The following is a 24,259-nucleotide window of genomic DNA, read 5'->3' on the forward strand; positions in this document are numbered from 1 at the left end:
AATTTTAATCATAAAAATATGTGATTGAAATAAAATAGAAAAGCAACTCATGTGATATATCCCACGGAACTCTAACAGAAATTCATTTCTAACATGAAATGTTGCATAAGTGCATGTATGTGCCAATGCATATAATTGTCACACAAGTGAATGCAAGATATTAGCTTTTCATGGTGTAAAGACCATAAGAAAATTTTCTAATATGTTTATTACAGTGAACTGGCTATTTCTGTTATTGAAATCGTTCTGGTTTAGTGAGGGAAGGTAATTATTGTGATAATAGTCAAAATTGTCTACACTCATTTCCATAGGGGAATGTTACTTGGCTGATAAAAAAGTAACCTGGAGTAATTTCTCATATATAATTGCATAGTTTTGATTATATACTTCTGTTTTAATCTATTTTCAGAGTGAATCTCTCTTCTTTTTTTTTTTTTTCCTCATTCAATTCTAAAAATACACCAAAAGATTGATTTAAGCATAGGCAATTTTTCTGTGAATTTGAATGCACTCGAACGCTTCCCCCTCCTCCGCCCCCCAAGTCAGAGTGTCGTCTTATGGCTGGGTTTTAGTCATCTCAACAGCCCATGATTTGAAAAAATCATATTACTAACATGCTTCATCAATTAATCAGCTATAAAGGAATGTTGTGAAAGCTGTAAACCAAAAAACTCACTGGCTGTTTTACACAGTACTTTTGCTATCTTGTGGCCTGACAGAAAGTTGAATTTACAAGTTCCATTTTTCATTTTACAGAGCTACTAGAGAAGACCCTCAGAAGAGAGGAAGAAATGGGAGCTCTCCAGGTATACTTTCTATTTAATTAACTTGCTACGCTTTTTGTCACCCTTAAAATTACTAAGTTGCATTACAACACTATGATTTCTCCCTTGTATCGTAAATTCAGCTTTGGAAATATAATCAGCGAAATACAGCCCTGATAGCTAGTACTCACTGCTGAGTTTCTGCCCGCCAATTAAGCTGCACATTAGAGAAGATTAGTCAGCCTTCTCCTATGAGTCATTAAATCTAGTCCATCAATGAAAAGAATGCTGCTTTTAAAGTCACACTGTATATCGAAGGTATTCTGTTGTGTTATGCTGCCGGCTTCACTGAAACTGTATGCGAGTAAAAGCAGTGCAAATCTGCATTCAGACCTGCAAAAATGCTTTAACTCAACCAATGAAGTAGAATAGAGATTTTCTGGGTGTGTTGCTTTCTTCTGTATCTCTGAATAAAACTGAAGGTAAAAGACTTTAAGTATTTTAAATTTCTGAAACATTAAATGTCCATAATCACCTTCCTGAGGAAGAAGGGACCAGCTGATATATGATAGGACTTGATACAATATGGTAAATCCTCATTGTATGTCATCTAGCACTAAAGCTGCTTGTGCTAAGCGCTTTAAATTTGCACTTAGAAAGTAAGAATTAGCTTTGGAATATTATTTAAGCATTACAGTCAAAGAAAACATACTCTTTTGAAATGAAAATGGCTAGGAAAGCAAAACCAAGCTGGAATGTTTAAATTATGAGGCTTGGGAGATTTTTAGGGAGAATAGTGTATGTATTCTTCAGAATGCAGAAAGCAAAAAAGAAATTTTTAACAAGAAATTACAGCAAACAATACCCAACATGAATATAAACAAAGTTTAGGTACAGTATGAAGAGTGTATCAATGAAGCAGCATTCTGGAAGTGTGCTGGAAGCAGGACATTTATGTGGAAATTAATAAAGATAAAGCTGTTAAGGAAAATCAAATTATGTTTTGACCGGTGCAGTTTGTTTGAAGATAAGCCTTCCCTTCTGTTATAATAAATAGAAGGCATTTTGCAGGCTAGAGGTATCAAAAGAGTTAGTGTAGAAACAGTTTGATCCAGTAAGAAGAGACAAGTTGCAAGTCCCACAAGTTACACAACACACCAATCCAGCTGTTTCCTGTTCAAACAAAAATCTTGGCCTGGCTTTCTGGCAGCTCGAGTTCAACAAGGCTGAGCGCTTGTCTGCGCAAGCAGTTTACACAGGTGCATATCTAGTTACATCAGTGTAAAAAGATCTCCTTTCATGTGAAGCAATTCTGCATCTGCTTTCATGTGAAGCTCTGTAGTTGACAAATTGTTCTAATGATGTTACTTCTGATTGAATGAGGAGTAATTTTATATTGCAGAAAGTTGCATCATAAGAGTGTGTTGTGGGCATATATGTGCTTGCCTGTATTAGTGATGGTCTGTCAAGTTCCTGATCAAGTTGCTTTATGCCCTTCCCTAACTGGCAGTTCTGGTTTCAGTGTGTGACTCGTACTGCTCTGGCTGCTATTTTTTTATTCAAACGCTTGGTAGCAGTTTTTTGCTCCTTCAGATGCCAGTGCTTTCACCGTCAAAGTATTCGGCAAAACCATCTATTATTTTTCTAGATAGTATTATGTCCTGCTTAGCCAATATGTCTCAAAATGTACCCGGGTCTGGGATCCTCTGTCCTTGTGATGCTGTGTTCTAAAGTGCGGTGGCTGAATATGTACAGCTTTGCTAGCAAATAGTTGTGAAAACCAACTGCGTGTCCTCCTGACTGAATCTCCCCAACCTGTTGCATCTCGATATATAAAGCACAGGAAGCAAGAGGAAAGTGAGAGTTTCTTTGAATATGGAATTTCCTGGCACACTTACCCTTTTGTTAACCAGGTGGTATGGAATATTTGTTTCTTCTGAGCCCCAGTTCAGCAAAGCATGTGTATAGTTGGTTATAGCGTATTAATGCTTTCATTGAAGCAGATTGCTAGAAGGTGATTGTTTGTCAAATTAAGGACCAGTAGCAAATAAAATAGTATTCTTTGCCCCCAAGGCCTACAGTCCTTGGATAGGTTTCCTGTGGCGTTAGTCCTACTCAGACGACCTGGTTTCTGCTGAACCAAGGACTATGTTGATTGTTGTTGGGTTTTTTGTCTACATGTTTTGGTATCTATCTTAATGTACACAGAGTATTATATGTAGTAAGCTAATACTTGATGCATTTTGTTTGCAGTCTAAGCAAACCCCATGTGTAAACCATGTTCAGGGAACAGGCAGACAGAAGGGCTGTGCAGTTTGGATGATGGACAGACAGTTGTAAGCAGTCAGGTTATCGTGGCTGTAGGACTCGTTACTGGAGCCGTGAATGCTGACCGTAGTCTTAGAAAAGCCAGACACATGAGGAAATCTGTTGGAGATTAGTGGGGAAATGATGACTGGGGATCCCAGAGTTTCTTTGCCATGTCTTTGAAGCAAGTAAGAATAACATTCCCCAGTGCTAAGGGTGTATGGTTTTTTATGCTTTGTAGTTTGTTCGGTTTTTGAGGGGCCACAAAGAGCACCTCTTGTTAGTAATCATTGGAATCAAGTACAACTAGTGCTTCTACAACGCCATCAGTTGAAAACCACAAATGACAGACAAAAAATGTTTTATGATGATTACTTCTGGAAATATTGGGCTAGTAATTTTCACGTCTTCCTCTAGTCAGGGAATATGTTGGACTGCAACTGGCATGATGAAGATAAAATAATACTTCATTAGGTAGAGGGTAAGAATCTTAATAGCCACATCTTTTTGTGTGAGCCTGACTCATCTTATATTATGTGTCAAGATGAAAACTATATGTAGTATACGTGGTTGGTTGATACAGGACAGGGTATTTTGAGAGCTAGGAGGCTGACGCTTTGGGTGACATCACTGTATTCTTGTTTTTCATTTTGAACTTTTTGCATACTTTTGACTAAAGTTTCTATGTTATACCTAAATTTATATGAGTTTATGCGGTTATATATGAGAGTTCATATATGTTCTAAATATTGTTTATAAGGACATAGAACATATGCTTGTTCTCTGCTGTTAACACGTGCACTCATCATAATACAATTTTTAGCTTGTGAAGAGGCTAGATCACTTTCTACATTCCCTTTGATAGGCACTTCAAGAATATAACCTCACTTCTTACTTAGTTGGAAGAAAAAAGGCTCTAATTAGAAGGTTTTAATCTTTCTTTTTTGTGAAAACTGTTCCATGGTACAAAAAAATGCATTCGTGAAAACAATATGTATAGATAATTGCAATATTCAACTGTATGGATGTTCTCTGGGAAAACGTTTAGAAGCCATTTTCATTTGCTTTGGAATTAGTGGCATGCTAATGTAAATTAAAAAATATTAAAATACTGAATCTTATTTTGAAAATATATTGATAATGTATAAATTATCCATGGTAAATTTCCTAATTGGTCACATGCTGGTCTTCAGAAAGTTATCTGCTGAGATTGTAAGAGTTTATTCAGTTTTTAGAATTTGGCTGCTAGATCATGTGCCTTTATTTTAATGAGTCATGTTGAAAACACTTATTCTACCATTCATCCTACTAATACATTCACTCTACGACATTTGTTTGCAAAGTATTTATTTTTAACTGAAGAAATTTATATCTGAACTGCTGTTCACCGTCGCCACATATTTATGGGATCTGTACACACCATTTTTTATAGTCATGAGTTTGGGGTTTGTTGCAGAATCTTTAAATAAACAAGAGGTTGTGTAACAGCCACTGCAATTTTATGGAGGACAGAGCATCTCAAAATAAATATTTTTGAGTTTTTCACGTTTTTTTTTTCTACCATAAGTTTGTTCTAATGTGCTGAAATACTCAGTTTATATCTCAGACCTGCTTCCAAGAAAGAATAAAATCTTTAATATTTAATACACTACCTTTACTGAATTTCACAAACATTTTTTTGTCAGAAAGCTTTTGCTTATGCAACACTGTAGTTGGAATCCCCAACTACCATGCATTGTGACGAGTACTAAGCAAACTTTTTTTTTTTTGCAGACATGTCAAAGTTTAGTATTCTAGAGCTTCATATTATCCTGGGTTTACTAATAAAAAACTAAAACATACGTGAAATAAGTCTATAGGAAATCTGAGACATATATCTGGGTTTTTTGATTCCTACCATTAACAGTATGATCATCTAACAGTTGGACTTGACGATCTTAAAGATCTTTTCCAACCTAAATGATTCTATGAATCTATTCTATGATTCCCCATTTTGTTGTTTGTTTTTTTTAAAAAAAAACTTTAAAAATTGCAAGTTTAAATTTTGTCTTATTTTTTGAAAAACTCTCTACTTTGATTGAGTCCTATAACTGAATGTGATTAGAGGGGTACATTTTTTTCCCCTCTCTGTACATTTGTTTTATTATTTATCATTGGTTTATGCACAGGGAGTTTCGAACCACTGTGTATGCAGTTCTAACATCAACCAGTTTAGTTGCATCCACTACAGGCAAAATGTTAGCTTTTTTTCTTTCAACAGTTGTATTTTGGTAGTGTATTAGATTTCTGTTCAACTTATTTTGTGTACATTCCTGTTTTCCCTTTAGATATTTCCTTGTGCATACTTTCCTGAATGGTCTGCTTGCTTTTTGTACGTCTTCAGAATCAATCAGTCTTTTCCAGCCACTATTTTATTTCTTTATCTTTTTTCAGCCTCACTTGATGCAGTTATTTTTCTTAGAGTATATTGTCTCACTTCTGCCTATGGTTTAGAATTTTAGTCAGTTGCAAGTATTGCAGGCAGCTGATGAAAACTAACCTCATTTGTACCCCAAACACCTTTGGGAGAATAGGCTTTAAATATTTCACTCAGCTAAACTGTGTCCTCTTCAAATTATATGAGTAAAAGTTAGCACTCTAGTAATACAAAAGACAATGGGTTCACAAAAATATTTAAGTACACAATATGTAAATACTGTTTTTTACACAAATACGTACATTCATTCAGTTAGTAAACATAACCATTATTTTAAAGTTTTTCTAAGAAGTAATAATTCTACAAGTGTCTGTAACTCATTTCCACCTAGTCTTAAAAAAAGTTGAAAAAGACTTTCACATTCTTGCAAATGGCAAGAACTCTTTTCTAGTGTAAGAAATTTTTAATGTACCTGTTGCTACCAAAATAGTGAAGTCAGTTCAGACTTGTCTGATGGTCTTTGGATGCTGCAGGAATAAATCCAGATTACTGCAATCATTTTTACCTGTTAGGGAAGGATAGAACAGGAAAACCTGTAAGGGTTCTTAGCCTAATCAAACAGAAAGGAAAAAAATAAAAATACTCTCCCATACTTTCAAAAAGATAATATTTGAGCAAGGTAAGAGTCCCTGTAATGTCTTAATGGTCAACACTCTAAATGTGGGCTCACCTAAACAGTTGAATGTGTGTTTTTGCAGATTACTTAAAATATCATAACTCGTTAGGACCTAGTGCCAGAGTACATGATCTGGATTTTTACTAGCTTAATATTTTCCTCGAAGATACTCTAGATGGAAACAGAATGTTAAAGTATACACAGTAAACATAAATTCTGGGTGCTTTGGATTTTGTGCTGGATTAAAACTGCACAAGTTTATTTTATCTGCATTTTATTTTTGCCTGACATTAGGCTTTGACTAACGTCATCTTGTTATTAATAAAACATTCTTCAGAGCTATTTCTGGATAACAGAATAATGATATGGAATTTACTTTTTAGTTTTCTAAGGAAATGCCTAAAAGAAAACTAAACCAGATGCTAACATGACATGAACTCCAAAACATGCTAGAATTACAGTCACGGATGATAGAAAAAAGAAATCAAACTTTGGGATACATGAGAGTAAAATCAATGATACTGAAAATCTAAAGGTACTATTTGAAAAAAATCAATTCAAATAAAAAAAAATATCATGGAATATTTTTTTTCAAATTCTTTCTTTTCTTGTTTCTGGGACTTTTCTTTGGAACAAATTTCTAAGTAAGATAGTATGATAAATGAGTCAAAGGTCCGATTAAGTACAGCAGTTCCTATTCAGTGAGTTTTTTTGCAAAATACCATGCATCTGACCAGCAAAAAACCAAAATTAATCCTTTTCATCATTGTTCAACTTCAGTTGCATTTATATTATTTACTTTCTAATGGGATCTTGTACTTTATTTTTAGGAACGTATTATGGCCTTAGAAGTGGTAAGTTTCTTAAATTAATTTCCAAACCAATCACAATGACATTGCTGATTATTGTTCTAAATGATGGAAAATATTATTTTTATGTACTTTAAAAAGAAAGATTGCGGTTATGGGGTTTTAACTGTCATTTTACTTCTAAGAGAAGATGTGATAATTTTACGCTGCACCTTTCTGTGTAGGTTTTTACTACAGTATTTGAGCACCAATTAAATGAAATACAGTGTAATGTGGCAGGTTTTCTATACAGTTTAATCCTCATCCCATCCCTGGGAAGAGAAATGTTGTAGATTTGAGCCATACAAAGGATGCTATTTTCCTACTGCGAACACCTCTGATGGTTGGGGTTTGTGTAATAGGTCTAATCATTTCAGTGACTGTTAAGTGTGCTTTTTACATATTTGTGCTGGGATGTAGAGACACAATCTGCCCACGTCAACACCGCAAATAAAAGCATGAAGGAATACCATTTTGATGATTAATTGCTATAATTTAATGAGATATTAATTTGGAAGGACAAAAGCCTTTGTGCATATACATGCCATGAACGCAGCTGGATTATCCAGATGTCCCAAGCTAGTAAGCCTGTCGGGTGGAATAGCTGGGATGGGTATGAGCTTGCCGTAGCATTTCTGTACCATGCTTCTTTCCTCTTATGTAGGAATGTTCAGTAAGACATCACATGGTAATATGTATCAGGTCCATTGTTTCTTTTTATTGGAAGTCCAGAAAATTTCATCTAAAGAAAACAGTACCGAGACAGTACGAAGGCTGCAAATATAAGCTTTTTAAATGTGCTTGTGCAAATTATTATTTTATCCTTCCTGGTTGTCTGTGCATCTCTGAAAACAGCTTCCAATTTCAAAAATATATTTAAAATACATTCAATATGTTAAAAAAATGCTTGCATTCACACATAAAAGGCCCTTTGTAAATCAGAGCGCAGTGCTGGAAGTCCTGCCCTGTGGGAGTAGGGAGCTAATGCTGAAATTCAGTGTCCTGGCACTTCACAGAGTGCTCTGTGGGTGTAAAGTGTTGCCAGGACATTAGTTCTCTTCAGGAACATCTCTTATTCATGGTTTGCTTACATGACAACCAGTCAGGCATGCATCCACTGCCTTCTGTTTCTCACGAACCATGAGTTAAACTCCCTGCAAATGCCCTGTCCGTTCTGCTCCCAGAGTCGTTTTGACACAGGCAGAGGGTAATTGCTTGCAAACAGCACATCATGCAAATTCAATCCATATTTTGTGGCGATGTTTGCCTCTATTTTTTCTGGAGCCTTTCCACTTTTTCTACTTTTAATGTCTCCTACTTGAAGAAAGAAGATTTGTAAGTTATTGTTCAGATAGAAGAGGAAGCGGATCATCTTCATCAGTAAAATATGATTTTCTTTCTTAATGCAAGTTGAGAGGTAACACCTGAATGAATCTGTGGTGCTAAATCCTAGAGCTTGAAATCAATCACTGCTTTTGTTATTGCTGCCGTTGGAGAAGGTGTAATGTTAAGCCCTGAGATTGCAGGCAAGAAAAGTATGGTCATCGCTGAGGCTGTTGAATGCTCCCAAGGCACTAGTTTTACTTTTGCCATAAAGTTCCTCTCTGATATCAGGCAAGTCACTTAAATTATTCACAGACTGTTAATTGCTTTGTGTTCCTCATTTTCTGGGTATCTGACTTTGTGACTTTTGAGGCCTGATTTTCAGAAATGCGGAGTTTTAGTAATAGCTGTATTCAGTGGGAGCTCCAGCTGTGTGTATTACTAAGTAAACTCAAAAGTTGGATGTTAGATACTTGACAGCGAATACTTTTAGTGATTCTGACCTTTATATCTCTGTTTCAGTTCTGAAAATAATAACGTTCTCTCTCTCTCTCCTCCCTTCCCCCCTTCACTGATCTTAAAAAGAAAATACACAGAGTAATGCACAGTCTGAATGTGTCAGGATGAGCTATGACAGAAAAGCCCTTAAGCAAAAAAATTAATGAGGCTTGCCATTTAAAGGATCCCTAAGAATCCTTACATTTATAGTGTGTATGTCAACATGGCTGTATATTTCTGCAGCATTTATAACAATGAGTATGTAACAGTTATGCTACTCATATATTTGTATAATTTTCTTATGTCTTATTTGAGTGCTCAGAGTGCAACATCAAAAAAATACAACCGGTCACACATTTTGTGACTTGATTCAGGCTATAGAGGATGGAAATGTAATAAATGTAATAAATGTAATAAATGTAATAAAAACATATAGAATACATATATTCTATAACATAAGAATACTTAGTGAAAAAAAAAAGTTTGTTGTGTGGAAAAAGCATTTTCTTAGGGGAGTTTTGACAGAAAGGTGGCAGTTTGTGAGATTCACTAAATTAAAATACAAAAAGGGGCAAGAGGGGAAAAGCTGGAACACACACACACAGAGGCTGTAAAAATTGCATAAGAAAGCATCAACTCTCCAGAGCTGTTTTTAAACTGAGACCACAGGATGGCTGGATTAGGAATCTCATCTGCATTTTCCTCTACGGTATTCTTATCCTGCCTAATACTGGGAGGAACTTGCTCTGCACAGGAATAGATGTTCAGTGCAGAACTCTGAGATTTGCCACAAGTGTGAAGACTCTTGCAGCCACTTTTCAAATTGTTTCTACCTTGCACATGCCTTTTTATGCAACAGAAAAGACATACATCTAAGAATAAGTGCATTTTTTTAAAAACCTTTAGATTAAGATTTTAACCTAAACAAACTGGTTTAGGCAGTGACCTGAAAACTGTGTACATGTAGGGATTTTGAGAGGTATATTTGGCAGCCCACTCTCCTCCCGTTCTCTACAATCTACTCATTTCTGCTTCCTGCACTTGCCAGTAAAATTGTTGTAGTAGCCACATGATGAACTTGGCAACTTCAGAAAAGAAAAAAAATTGGGAAAGAAATGCAAAGGAACCCAGCAGATTCTTTTCAGAGCTCTGGGTGAATAAACTTTCCAGGCCTAACTTAATCTCAGTGGTTTTGTGAGTTGCACAAACTAGGGGGTTCCCTTGCATCATCTCTGAGCACTGCCAGCTCCTTCTCCTCCCAGCAGCCTGAGCTGGAAGCTCCATCTCCTGCCCATGACTCATCCTGTCTGCTATACCCGACAGTTTCTTGGATCTTCTTTTTCCTTACCCAACTCGCTTGGTTCCCAAGGAAAGTGCTGTGTTACCATCCTCCCTTAGGACGTGGCACCTGGTCTGGTCACTCCCTTAAGGAACCCAAGAACCAGTAGTGTACCTGTCACATGAAGCTTTTGTATTTTTTGGCTCATCTTCAGTTGGATCAGTTCTGCAGTATGAGTCAGTAGATAGGTACGCCACTTGCTCCTGAAAGGACAGGAGTAGAAGCTGGAAGGTAAGAAGGAAGAACAGGAAAACTTAGACTCACTAGTGGGTATAAAAGGATCTGAAGAACCAAAGTGTGTTCTAGAATAATCCTTCAACTTGTGAGAAGTGCCAGGGGAGTAACAAGTACAGGCAAATCTGAGGTTTTGAGTACGTAGAGATTATGTGTTTTGTTTGGCTCTTTTTGGTTTAATGCTGTTTAATAAATTGAATTTAATTACTACATAGCTGCTAACAAGTAATTTTCCTGATTACATAGTAATCAATTATGTAGTCTGATATTTTGCCAGAATGAATATGATTGATCTTTAAATTAGGTGATTCATTGTATTCTTGAGTGTGGCTTAATTCTTACATAAATGATTTGGCTCTATGTTATTTGTCGACAAAGTTGTATGGTTTTCTTGGGACAAAGTCTGTATCGTACTCTCAGCTGCAGCTGCAAAGGGAAGTGTATCTAGTTCTCATGAAGAGCTCAGGGTGCGTTGTGTAGGTGCAAGCTGCTGCTGTGCCATGCCTGTGACTTTTGTGGGTTTCTGTAAACTACATCGTGTTTGTGAGCATAAGCTGCCAGTTGGATTCCTCTGCCTTAGTAGTATTAGTCTGACATAAAAGACTGGGAAATTTAACTTGAAATAACCATGTCCTGAAGCTATTCCAGTGAATGCATGCATTCTGCATCCTTTGATCAATGAGACAGCTTGCTGCTTTCAGTAGAGAACCCAGGAGTGAAGTTACCACTTCCTTAGAATACTTGGATCAGACTTATCTGGACATGATTCAACTTTTTGTTACAATGTCATAAATCTAGGTTAACTCCAGTAAAGCTGTAAGTATTCTGCAAAATTGTTATTTAATATGAATTTCCTTTTCACTATGAACACTTCTGTATTTTATTGTAACTCATATTTTATATTCATGAAAGTAAGGTTATGAATACCAGTCAAACAAATTTCTGTCTGCACATACTCAGCAATATAAAATCGATGAGATTCTTCTACTCCGGTAGCAGGCTCAAATTTGCATTGCTTTTCTGATTTATCACCCAATTTAAAAGAATGGGAAGGGTGGCAATGCCCAGCACATTTCACAGAAAGATTACGCGACTGCCTGACACCATACATCCTAGGGTGCTCGCCCACGGTGCTCGGTGTGCCTTCCATCAATAAGGAAATCTTGCTGGTAGCTCTTGAGATCCCTTCGTGATACTTTGTATGTATGAATGTTTAGGAAATCTTGAATCTAGGGGTTAATGCTTTCTTCTCCCCTTGGTTTGCTTCTGTAGTGTCTTGCCAAAACTACCATTACATCAAAGGCCTTCTGGTGCTCCTAGAACACAGCCATTCTTTGATCTTATAAAAATGACCGGGAGAGGAGCAGCAGCCTGAGATCCTCTGTCCTGCCTGCCTCGCCCTTTCCTTTCCTTTCATCAGCGAGCCAGTGTGTCCCTTCCCTTCGCTGGGGGTGGAGAACTTTCCCAAGGTTCCCAGAGTCCTTCCTTCGCTCACTCCCACCCAGCGACTTCTGCTGCCTGGTGCTTGCAGCCAGCTGTTTCCTTTCTCCCGATGCTCACCTTCGCCTTCCCTTCCTCCTTGATGTTGCCTTCTCCCCCACATACCTCTGGCTCTTGCTGAATACACCCCGCCGCTTATCCATCCTCTGCCCCCAGCTGTTTAGTGCTTTACTTGTTCTTTTAGCTTTTTGCTAATACAGCCACCTCTAGTTTTCTTCCACCAACATTATGGTATTTTTTTGCTGTGAAAGGATTTATTTAGCTCTTAAGAGTATGGATCTGTAATAATTGCCTTTCTTTCCCATTCATGCTTATTTCTCACTTTCTGGCTAATCCTGAGATTTAGAGTGGGAACCAAAAATGCTAAAATAGCTTTATAATATTCTGCACAACTGTTCTGATTCATGGATTTCATTTAAGGCTGCGTACTTGCACAAGGTCCACAAACTAAACATATCTATGTATATTTCTAATGTCGCCACTCTAATTCCCCTTCCATCAAACCCTGATTTATAGCATTATGTTTAAATTACTCTCTATTAAAATTTTTTTTCACTATTTTGCAAAAACGAATTACTGAATTAATGTAAGTAGTAACATATTGTTACAAATATATATATATTGCGTTGAGGCTTTGAATACTAAATTTACAGATAAGCTTAATCAATAATATCTCACTGTGTATTTATTAAAGAATATTTAAAATATTGGCCTAAGAATTTATTGCTAAATTGCTTGTAAGAGGCAGGTTACAAGATGTAGGTTACTCTGTAAATTGTGTTAAACTGCTTGTTGCTTGGCTGTCAGGATGGCCGTTTTATACATAAAACGGTGCATGTCTAACAACTTGGTCTAATAACTTTATAGTTTCTCCAACAGTGATATCAGTAATATAATACATTACAGAATCACAAAGTGGTTGAGGTTGGAAGCCCCCCCCCCCCCCCCAGGCTCAAGCAGGGTTGCCCAGGGCCAGTTGCCCAGGACTGTGCCCAAGTGGGTTTTGGATATTTCCAAGGTCAGAGATTCCACAACCTTCCTGGGCAGCCTGTGCCAGTGCTTGTTCACCCTCACAGTGAAAAGGTTTTTCCTATGTTCAGATGGAACCTCCGGTGTTTTAGTTTGTGCATTGCCTCTTGTCCTGGCACTGGGCACCGCTGAGAAGAGCCTCGCTTCCTCTTCACACCCCTCCCTTAAGATATTTGTACATGTGGGTGAGATCTCCCTGAGCCTTCTCTTCCCCTGGCTAAACAATCCCCGCCTGTCTCAGCCTTTCCTCATGGGAGAGATGCTCCAGTCCCTTAAGGAATGTTCGCTGCCCTTTGCTGGGCTGTCTCTAGTATATGTGTCTCATCGTGGAGAACCCAAAACTGGACCCAGCGCTCCAGATGTGTCTCACCACGGCTGACTAGAGGAGAAGGATCACCTCCCTTGACCTGCTGGCAACACTCCTCCTAAGGCTGCCCTTACGTTCTCTAAGTAGAAAGCTCCTTTCAACATGTGAAGATGTGTTCCACATGTTGCAAATACTGAACATTTTTTCCAGATTTTAATAAACCAAAATCCTCTCAGTTATCCATTAGAGAAAGTTAAAAACTCAGGATAAATCTTTATTACAAAAACTAGTTCTTTATATATCTGAAGTTATTTCTCTTAGTTTGACTAGGAGTAGTAATATACAGCGGTCTTCACATTCATTTTTTTCAGCATAGTATGTATATGTATGTAAATATATTTAAGGAGTGATCCTGTGTGTTCCATCTGTAGGATTCTCATAGAAATGGTCTTTCATCTGTGGCATGTGTGTCTATGAATTCTTCCGCAGAATACAGGATGCTTAGAACTTGACAAATAAGACATAGATATATGTGATAAAGCATGCTTTTTTGTTTTATATATCACAAAACAAGTTAAAAATTTGTTTGACAGTGGACTATTGGCCAGAATGTTCCTAATGTCCTGCCAGGTCCTTCATTTTACATTTAAGTGGTTTATATTTGATCAAATTATAACCTTAGGAACACAGGCATCAATTGCACCTATTGATGCTATTGATTTTTTTCTGTCATTGTTGTGCATCTTTTGATTAAAATGGGGAAATTTATAAGACAAATTATGAAAATTTTTTTCCTACTCTGAGGCTGGTTTGCTGTGAATCCTTGGTTCAATCACTTCTCTTTGTATTTCTATTTTTGTCAGTTGTAAAACTGAAAGATATTTCCATTTTCCCATGAAGGCTGCATCAATTGTATTTTTGTAATGCTTTCTGGAAGGGTCGAGGAACTACTAGCATACCAACCATTAGCAAAAAGTATATGTAAAGATTTTTAGCCTGCAAAGCTTCATAAAGTTGAAGATGTCATTCATGAATGAATGACAAGGAAGTCTTTATACCTTTAATTTAAGAATGTGTGTCCACTAACATTGCTTTACTTTACAGACTCTGCCTCTTGTGTTATATTTCTTTTAGTTTCCTGTAATTATGTCTGGATGTCTTTGATCCAAAGCTTAGTAGACGATGAAGAATAGATTTTCAAAAACTGGTCCTGTGGACCCCCAGTAGTATTCAGAGCACTACTAGCTGGTGATTCACGGAGAGCTGGCTTGCCAAAAGACAGCACTGCCTCCTCCACATTTCCAGCTGCTAGTATGCATCAAACAACTAAAAATTCATGAGACATTTCCCTAATATTTTCCCATGTAAACAATTCCTGTAGTTACCACTACAGGGATGTTATGTGCTCATGACTGAGAGAAGAGATGGCCCATGTCATTGCAAACTGGGAAGGAAGCATCCATGAAGCTCTCTTAATGAAAGTGTGGTCCGCCCCACGCAAAAACAGCTGGGGTCTGTTAAAGTTAAAGTTCAGTTAGTTTGACATTTGCAATGCTTAACAAAGGTCTTTCGTTTTCATTAGTGTAAGTGTAGGTTTTGCTTAAAACCAAAAATTGTACTGGTTAAAACTTTGAAACAAGGTAGTATAGGAGAAAATGCCAATTGACCTGCATGTTGTGTAACTTGGTAAGTTCCTATGTGTTTCCTGTCTTTGTAAGGGTAAATTGATCTCTTGATATGCTGAAATCATCAAAACACAGGTTTAATTGAAGTACCAGTATACACGGAACATAAAGATCCAAAATATAATTTTGTTTTCTTTTCCTTCCGTACATGTGATGTATGCCACAGAATGTCCCAGCTATCATGGAATTTGCCTGGCATGTGAAAGTCAGCAGAGAACCTCAGGGCTCTGAAGTAGAACTACACCGTGTGTAAATGAAGAGCGTATGCTCTGTGAGCCTAGTGCTGGAGACGGAAGCTGACGATGCCTAGATTTACAGATGTTGACAGGGAAAGCAAGGGGGATACCTTTAGACATGCTGGGTGCATCCCATTCTTGCTGTTTAAGTGTTTCTACATGCTAAGGCCATTTAAAACAGAAGTCGTGGTAGGTCACCTTTAACATTACATCCTTCATCTGAATTGTGAGTAACTGCCTGCTGACATGCATTGCAGTCAGTTAAAATTACAGTTGCATTTAATCTTTTCAGGGTTATTCTTTGGGGATTAGCTAACTGGTACTTAAGTCAGCTCCGATTTTCAAGAATATCTGTGTAACACAGATAGCCATTTGATTTCACCTGCCTCAGAAAAGCACTGTACTTGAAAGTCAATGGAGTTTGGTTTCTGGTTTATATGTTTTCAGTATATCCTCTATAAAGGCAAACTTTAGGAGAACTATATACAAACCTGCTTTGATTTATTTGCATTTAGCATTGCAGCTTTGAGACTAAAAATAAAATGTGTGTCTGATTTTGATTTGGATCTGTCTCTTGAGACAGCGTGAAACTGTCTATCACCAAGAAAACATCAGTATAGGAGGATTAACTGCTCACAGGCAGTTTAAACATCAAAGTGTTCGTGTGAAGTCATGGAAAATGAGTAATTTGTTTTATCGTGCTCTGTGAAAACAGAAACGCCCCTTTTCAAAGTAAATAACCTTTATTTTAAAAACAGAAAGGTTAATAGCACTCACTCTATGGAAGAGACTTCTGTTAAGTAAAATACCATTAATACTGCTCCAGTCAGTGCAGTCGGGGTTTCGTCCTCTTATCGGTACCATCAGTGCCCTGTGTCAGTACCTCCTGTTCCCTGTTAAACAATGAGCAGGCAGATGTGATTGCTCTCTTTAGGATTATTTGTATGCATTATGGCACACAGCTTTCCAATTTCTGGGAAAGAAATTAACAGTACTTAATTGCCCTCGATGTCAGGTGCTTCTAGCATCCTTTTTCGCATTTTATCTGTGCAGCTAAATCCACCTCTTTTAATATAATAGAGTGTAGTCATTAATGATACAAGTATGGCATTTGATCCACATTGAGAAGGTTGCTGTGCATTTCATTAAATTACCAGACTAATTCTGTGGGCCAACTAAAAGCTCTTTCATCACCTTTCCCTCCCATTCTTCAACATATTCTTTTGTTGCAGTCTTCTTTATTGAATTTCCTCTAACGAACTTGGTTTTTTTTTTTATTTTTCTGTTTTTATTTTCACATCAGTACCATTCTTTTCATTGGCTTTATGAGAAGGCACACATTTCTGTCCCTGAAAATGTTAGTATGTGAGTTATCTTATTCAGATCTTCACAAACTGCTCAGAAGACTGGGAGAATTTTAGAATATAAAAGGAACCGTTCTGGTTAAGACCAAAGGTCAATCTAGCCCAGCTATAGTCATTGCAACAATGGCCAAAATGAAATGCTTGGGGAAGGGTGTATGAACAGGACTGATGTATATATTGTTTCCCACTCATTCATTCTGATTCCAACCATTCCAAGCTCAGAGACTTCCAAATTTAGATGTAGTTTCTGTGAATTTGGAACCCTTCCATGGTCTTTATCACTCATGAACTCACCCAGTTTTCTGCTTAAACCCATATAAAATTTTCTGTCGTTCTGTGACTTCTGGTTTTAGGCAAATTGGTCATTTTTCCCCTCAGGCATCTGTCTTCCTGGCTGAAGAATCCTGGTGTTTTGAATCATTGTATTTAATAATTTCTTAGATGGAAACAGTGCTCCATGGCTTTGATCGTTCCTATTGCTCTTCTCTGACCTTTCCTTGTTCCTATTCTGAAATAGAGGTCCACAGCTGCACTCAGTAGTCAAGATGTAAGCACACTGTAGATTCATGTTCAGGAATAATTATGCTGTTTGGCTTTTTTTTTTCCTTTCCAAATTATATCCAGTGTTTATTTTGCTTTTCTCGTGGATGTTGAGCACTTGAGTTAGCAAGTTCTTGGAAATACCTATCATTACCCCATGATCTGCTTCCTGAGCAGTAACGGTTAACTTAGAGCCCATCATTTTGTGTATGAATTTAAGTTTAAATTTAGGAATCTAGAAAAACCTTTCAGAAATTCAAGTAACTTGTATCATCCTTTATCCACTGGATTCTTGATGAAACCAAAAAACCAAGGGCTGAGTATGCATATAGCCCAAAGGCTGGTGGTCTGCTTTCAAGATTACATTTAATAATGTGACTAATGAGGGCAAACTGAGGCACAGCTGATATTGCCACCCCACCCCCCCACCCCCCAAAAAAAACACCAAAAAGAAGAGTATATTATATGTAGGAGGTGTGTATGTATATGTATATAGAGAGGGTGTGTGTATATATATGTAGGAAATACTTGGGGAGAACAGATGATGAGCATCTTAACTCCATTTACAGACAGTGTTGACATGAGGTCTTGGCATTAGAATTTAGAGAAAGAATTGAAAAATGGGATGGCTTAAGGCATGGGCTTACACTTGGGGCCTGAGTTCCTTTTGTGCTGAAAACAGATCACAGGTCATTTTTATTAAAACAGGGCAGGGGGGAAGCAAAAATCTTTGTAGTTGGGAAAAAAGTTTGCTGTAAATTGAATATGCTTTATAGGATGCTGGGGAGCCACACCATTAAATGTGTCCTGTGTCCCAGGCAATTTCATTTCAACTCTGTGTGACATCTCAAATGTGTGTTTTTCTGCAGTTTGTAAGTAAAATACTTCAGCAATATCTGTTAGGTCATATATACCATAAGCTTAAAATGTTTATAGTTTAATTTATTGCTGGACCAAGAAGAGCGATTGAGGGGTGTTATGATTTTGGTGTTCTTTCCTGGGAGGGAGGATTTTATTTCTGAAGGGATAGGGGAGTTGTTGGTGTTCAAAGTAAAAGAAACATTGTGGGCATGTGTCCACCAGATCTGTGTGATCCTAGGATGACTGCCGAACATTAGGATTTGGGATTTTGTTTCACATATAGTTAAGACTGGATTGCTTTGGTCTGTTGTCTCTCTTTCCCAGCCTTAGAAACACACGTGCAGACCAGTACCAGGGGCTACTCTGAAAGCAGCAGCAAACATTGCATCTCACCATAAATTAATGGAGTGGAAAATCAATGCTTTGATGAACATAAGGCCATTGGAAATGAAGCATGAAATATGAATGAATACCTCTTTACTGTGGTAAAAGTGAAAAGGCTGATACTTATGAGAGGAAAACATTAGAGATTGATAGATACCTCTAGGCAATTTTGCTTCCAAGGAGAGATGTATAGTAGCATTTAAAAAAAAAAAAAGAAGTATATTATAGCTATAAAATCATTTCTACCCTATAATCTGTGAAAAACACTTTAAATGCAATATCTAGGCCTCCGGCCTAATTGCATCCTAAAAGTACGAAGAAGAACCCATTTTACACATTATTAATATGTAACTGTAAGTTCTGTAATTCTTTCTGGTAAAGAACCAGATAAGTTACAGGAAAAGTAATATTTTTTTTTTTTTCCTCCTTATAAAAATCTTCCTGGGGGATTTTTGCAAGTAAAAAAAATGTGATTGCAAATTAAATTACACATTAAAATACAAGAATTCTTATGAAGATAACACAATAAATTAGTTTTGCTCTAAACACAGCTAGTGGAACGTGAAACCTCCTTCCTTTCTCATGCAGCAGGTGCGAAAGAAGAAAGTACTGTTTTCTTTGTTAGAAGAAATAACCTTTTATTAATTCTGACTGAGTTTTGCAAGTGATTTGCCTTACTTTGTTCAGTGGAAGTCAGCACAAGTATGCGCTTTTCTGTCCTTCCAGGCTTTTTCCAGCATTTGCCATGGTCAGTGGTCAACATTGCAATTAAGGACCTTTTCGTACTGAGTGTTCTCAGTGCTGCCCAGTTCAGGAAGTGATTTATCTATCTTTCAGGCATAACTTCCTATATTTAATCTTCTCTAAGTCCTGTACATTTTTTTTTAAATCTAAAAAATTAGTGTGGTTTTGTATAAAATAAAAGCAAAAAAGCCTTATTTTCTTTTGGATTCATACCTAAGTTTTCTCCACCTTTTTTTCCTGTCTCATTTCTGTTTTCTTGTTCTCACTAAATGACTGAAGAATGTTAGTTTTTACTCTGTTTCCCTTTTGACAGTTCTTCCAGTACTTCTTGAAATCTAAAATATCCTTCCTTACTGGTCAATCCTTTCACCGTTTTGTAGGCATCTCACTCTTCCTATTGTTCTTGAAGCAATAATTCATCCAACCCTCTTGTAAAATTCTTTCCCCTTACCTGCCCTGATGGTGGTGTTACTGTTCTAGCACCTTTGACTGCTTTGTATTCTTGTTCTCTTCTGTGCTGTGTGAAGAGCAGAAATTACCCGTGAAAGAAGGGCCAGATTTGGGAATTCCTGAACATTTTTCTCCTACTGCATCTTGCATTGCTACTGCAGAATGTAGCAGTGGGATGAGAGCCCTTTCTTAGCTAAGCACACAGTCTAAGGGTAGAAGTTTATTCCTGGAAGGTGGGTTGTATTGTTTGAACCTCGTTGGCCTCAGAAGGAAAAAGAATCCAAACATCTGGAGAAATTATTTTACCAGGTGGTTGTGTTATAGAAATAGGTCCTAATATCATCAGCATATTAACTGCCAGTACAAATTTTTCCTAATTACAAAAAATCAGAGAAATACTTTTACATACATATTTTGGCTTACATGTAATTACAGAAACAGAAAAACCAGTCTCACATCCACTACCTAATTTAGTTTATTGGGACTGAATATTGGTTACAAGTTCAGTCCTGTGAGATGCAAGTGTGTCTCATTGTTTATGAAACTAGACCTTCATTTGTTATGGAAACTATATTTCTTACGATTTTAAAAACTGAATGTTTGGAACTGTTAGGAAAGAAGCAGATAAGACAGAGATCATTGCTTCTAAATTGATGGTGTTAAAATTGGTGGTCTAAATCGAACTAGAATAGAACTAGAGAGGCCACACAAGACATAAGAATGATCAAAGGTATGAAACTTCTTCCAGGTGAGGAACAACTAAGTACGCTGGGACTGAAAAGACACAGAGCTTTTCTAGTTAAGGGCATGTTTATTCAGTTTGCACAGAATTTACAGCACAATGATATTTTACTTCAGGACTGATTAGTTTTATTACTTTTATGGATTTTTGCTTTAAATTGCCAGGGCAGTAATATGGCTAATGAAATCTGGTATTGGTAGATTGCATACCAGGGTAACAGAACTTTATCCCAAGAAGCGTGATTTATAGAATTGTGGAGGAAGTACCAATGGTTGGTCAGAACGTACAAACAGTGGGGTTTCTGCTTGCTCTTCAGCAAACAGTAGAAGGGGCAGCCTTTGAGAGAAGCTCCAGAGGCATCTGGCTGATGTTTACTCTTTATGCGTGACCAACCATCTTTCTCCTGTGCAGAAACCCCAAAACATGATCTTCATTTTCTTTGGTTCTTTGCATCTGGCTATAGACCAGTGTTTTTGTATCACGGGTGTGGATGTGACATCTTGTTATTGAATCCAACCTCAACTCTCACTAGAATGGCAGCTCATTTGCAGCAGTACTTACTGTATGCCTAAACCAAAAAATATGAAATTTGATTTTTCTATATTTAGCTGACTGCTAACTGCACATATTTGTATTTAGAAAAAAAAAGGATGTCTCTACTATGTGTTCAAGTACAAATAGATAAACATGAGTATAGATCCATATTTATGGTAAACATACTTTACTCCCTGAAGTGCAATAAAAGAAAATTTCATTTTGAAGACTACATGAACTCCAAAAGTGTAAAAAAGTATTGTTTTGCTCAACAAACTGGTAACTGTTCTTGGAGATTCAAATGAAAGAAACTGTACTGTGTGTTTTATTTTGTCCTTTTCCCTTAACAGCCTGTTTACTGTTGACCTGTTTAATTTACAGGCCCATACATACCTGTAAACCTGTTTCCATAGGTGTAATAGGTTTTTAATGGTTGAGATGGCTGAAAAAATTGATCAGTTTTTTATGTTTTTTCTTGTGTTCTGTTCTTTAGAGTACTCGAGTAGCTCTAGACCATCTGGAGTCTGTTCCTGAGAAACTGAGCCTGTTAGAAGATTTGAAAGATACTGGAGTGAGAAAGTTTTCATTTGACTCTTTCAGTAGTTTTAAACTGCTTTAGTTAATTAATGTCCTCTCCATATAGGTAGATAAATCAGTTAATAATGTATTTTAAATGATGTACATATTATATAGACAAAACCATACAGAAATTTATTTTCCTGTTTATACAGATTTTTTGAGGTTATAAAATTAGTCCTAATCAGTAACGCTACTGAAGTGCTCTATAATGTAAGCAAACATTGATAACTGGATATAATGGGTTATATAATTTATTATATCCTAATGACTGGTTCAGAATATTTGTATTGAGCGATGAATTCTGATATTACTTGTTAAAAAATGATAATCTTGTAATCAAATTATGCTAGTTATTTAAGTATTTAAAGTAATGAGTGAAAATAGGTGAACTTTACAGCCTTTTTGTTGTTGTTGCTTTGACATAACGCTAGTCCTTGTCACTTATTTTCCCAGTATCACTGTCAAATCAAGGTGTGTTTCTTTGGACAGAGTGGGACATACTGACAGTAGTTGTGGAGTACTATCAAGAGTAATGTCTGAAATTAGATCGTCACGGCTAAATGGCTAAACCACTGTATTGTTTTTACTTTCCCTACATGACGTTTGTGGCTTACCAAAAAAGAATTTGGGACTTCATTGCACCATATAAATTTTAAATCGGTATTAAATTACAGATCAATAAATGCATAAAGATTTGCAGCTTTATTTGCTATATAGAATTTTTCATCCTAAGGCAGTCATGAACATTTCAAAATATACTTGTTTGGAAGATTGTTCGTTCTAAGTGTTCTTGCACGAGGTCTTGTGTTAATAATTGTACCCTATTTTACTGTGGTCATCATCAACAGAGGAAAACAGATGCTGATTGAAATGTTTGGGTTGTTTTAAGATAAACATTGTTGGGATGTATAGTTTTAACCTCACCTTTTAGGTATCCCCAAAAAACCTTTTTGCTCTGACAGAGGTTAACATTTGCCTTCTGCTTCCAATGGTTCGGCACTGCTGAAGGGAAAGATTCTGTTCTCAGCTAGGCAAAGCAGAAGCTTGAATGCAGGGTTTCTACAATCTGCTTCATGCTTGCACCCTCTTGCTTCCCAGGAAATGACATTGTCATCTTCTGGTTTGCTGTAATTATCACTTAGTCAGCATTCATGAGATTGGAACCAGAATTCTTCAGTTTAATTTGAACTCTGCCCTCCTCTCTGATGCTTAGTTGTTAAAAGACTGACTTCTTAAGATGAGTCCCTACCAATAACTGTGTATTGTTTAATAATAAATTTATTATTCAGGAAACCTGAGTTTTATACCTTAGCTGTGAGAATGATGTCAGTTTGGAGTTTCATTTATTCTTCTATCTGAAAATAATACATTTGGGGTTTTTGTACAATAGCATACTTTAATCTCAAGTGGTATGCATGAATGAAGTATTTCAAAGCCATTCATTGCTTTCCACTGCTAACAAGTTCTTTCCTCAATGTTTTCATAGGAAGGGAGAAGGAAAGAGGAGGTAAATCTTTGATAATGCTTCACAAGCTGTCTGGTAGTTGTAGTCATTCAAGTGAATCATTAGCTGGTTCAGTGAGAAGCGTTATGTTTTCCTATTTAAAAATACTGTTTCGTCCATATCCTTAGAACAATTTTTTTTTTTTGTCAAGTGCTTGTTTCTACAGTATTGTCATTAATTTTTCACCATTACAGAATTTATTTGTTAGAAGATATGATATTACTGAATTTTGGAATGAGCTAGAATAAATTGTTCACCAGCTGAGGATGAGGCTGTTCATGTTTTAACTTATTTTTGTTTTAACATTACTTTTCTTTACAGAACATTGTGCATTCATATGGCCCCTGTATTTCAACCTCTGAAAGTTAGCAATTAATTCATTCTTGCTATATTGAAATTCCTTGGTGATACCTGTGTTTACAATAGCCAGCCAACATCTGTTAACTGCTTTTCATATTAAAAAAATAATTCAGATTTTTCGATGCATTTCTAGGAGGCCCATTGCCGAAGGGAGATGATTGAAGAAAGGTATACAAAGTATAAAGAAATAGTGAGTTCTCTACAGCAACAGCTGGAAGATTCAAAACAAAGAGTCCAACAATTCAAGGTATGTGTGTGTACTCCACTTTTGTTTCTTGATTGCTTTCTATTAGCAATGTAAGCTTATTTGATGTATGTTAATTCCTAGTGAAAACACAGACTAAAATCACACATGAATGTTTCTGTTTTATGTAGCTGTCATGGCTGATGTAAAATTCGATGACAGAAATCTTGCCTTCATTGTGAAGTGCCATGGATACTTTCCAAAAATCTTCAAAATTTCACAGGAAAGTGTCTTATTACTGCTCTGGCAAATTGCTGGCTGCAGCGGTTTTATTGGTTTGTTCAATTCCCTCTTGTCTTTTCATGTAAAAGATAAATATAGAAACCTGTTCCCTCAGTTAAGAGGATGATTAATTAGTAGATTGGGTATAGTGATTTTTTCAGTAGCTGATCTTTGCATTATTTACAAAAGATACTGTATGATGGCTATCTCATGCATAAATGAAATCCAGGCAGAGGGGAAGCGATTTGCTAAAGGTCACTCAGTGGACTGATAGCGGGGCTGAGCATAATTTCCTAACTCCCTGCAACACAAATCCAGTGCTCTTGTTTAGAAATATTGCCTGTAATGAGTTCACCTTTCCAGCTGTTATCACGCTTCCTTTCTCTTCGTATTAAGCTTGTTTGTGGTCCTGTGGCTTCCCACCGCATGCTGGTGCGATAGCAGCTTGCTTTGGCAGAGCTGCAGGTTCCGATAGACGTCATTGAAATAAGTGATCGGAGCTGAAGAATAGTGCTGGTATTTCTGCTTCTTATCACAACCCAGTCGAGGTTCTTTGGCAGTCAGTCTCC

General features: G+C 36.8%; 1 protein-coding gene across 7 annotated transcripts in view; it reads left to right on the top strand.

The window, feature by feature from the left end:
• Positions 1-24,259, top strand: part of CEP128 (centrosomal protein 128) — a 133,161-nt gene that overhangs the window by 91,607 nt on the left and 17,295 nt on the right. For all 7 annotated transcript variants that reach the window (XM_027779216.2, XM_055807732.1, XM_055807747.1 and 4 more), the window contains 4 exons: positions 757-806; positions 6,994-7,017; positions 21,275-21,352; positions 23,358-23,471. In XM_027779216.2, coding sequence (XP_027635017.1) covers positions 757-806; positions 6,994-7,017; positions 21,275-21,352; positions 23,358-23,471 — 266 coding nt within the window. The remainder of the gene's footprint in view (positions 1-756; positions 807-6,993; positions 7,018-21,274; positions 21,353-23,357; positions 23,472-24,259) is intronic.

This window comes from Falco peregrinus, chromosome 1 (genome assembly GCF_023634155.1).
Source record: "Falco peregrinus isolate bFalPer1 chromosome 1, bFalPer1.pri, whole genome shotgun sequence".
NCBI lineage: Eukaryota > Metazoa > Chordata > Aves > Falconiformes > Falconidae > Falco > Falco peregrinus.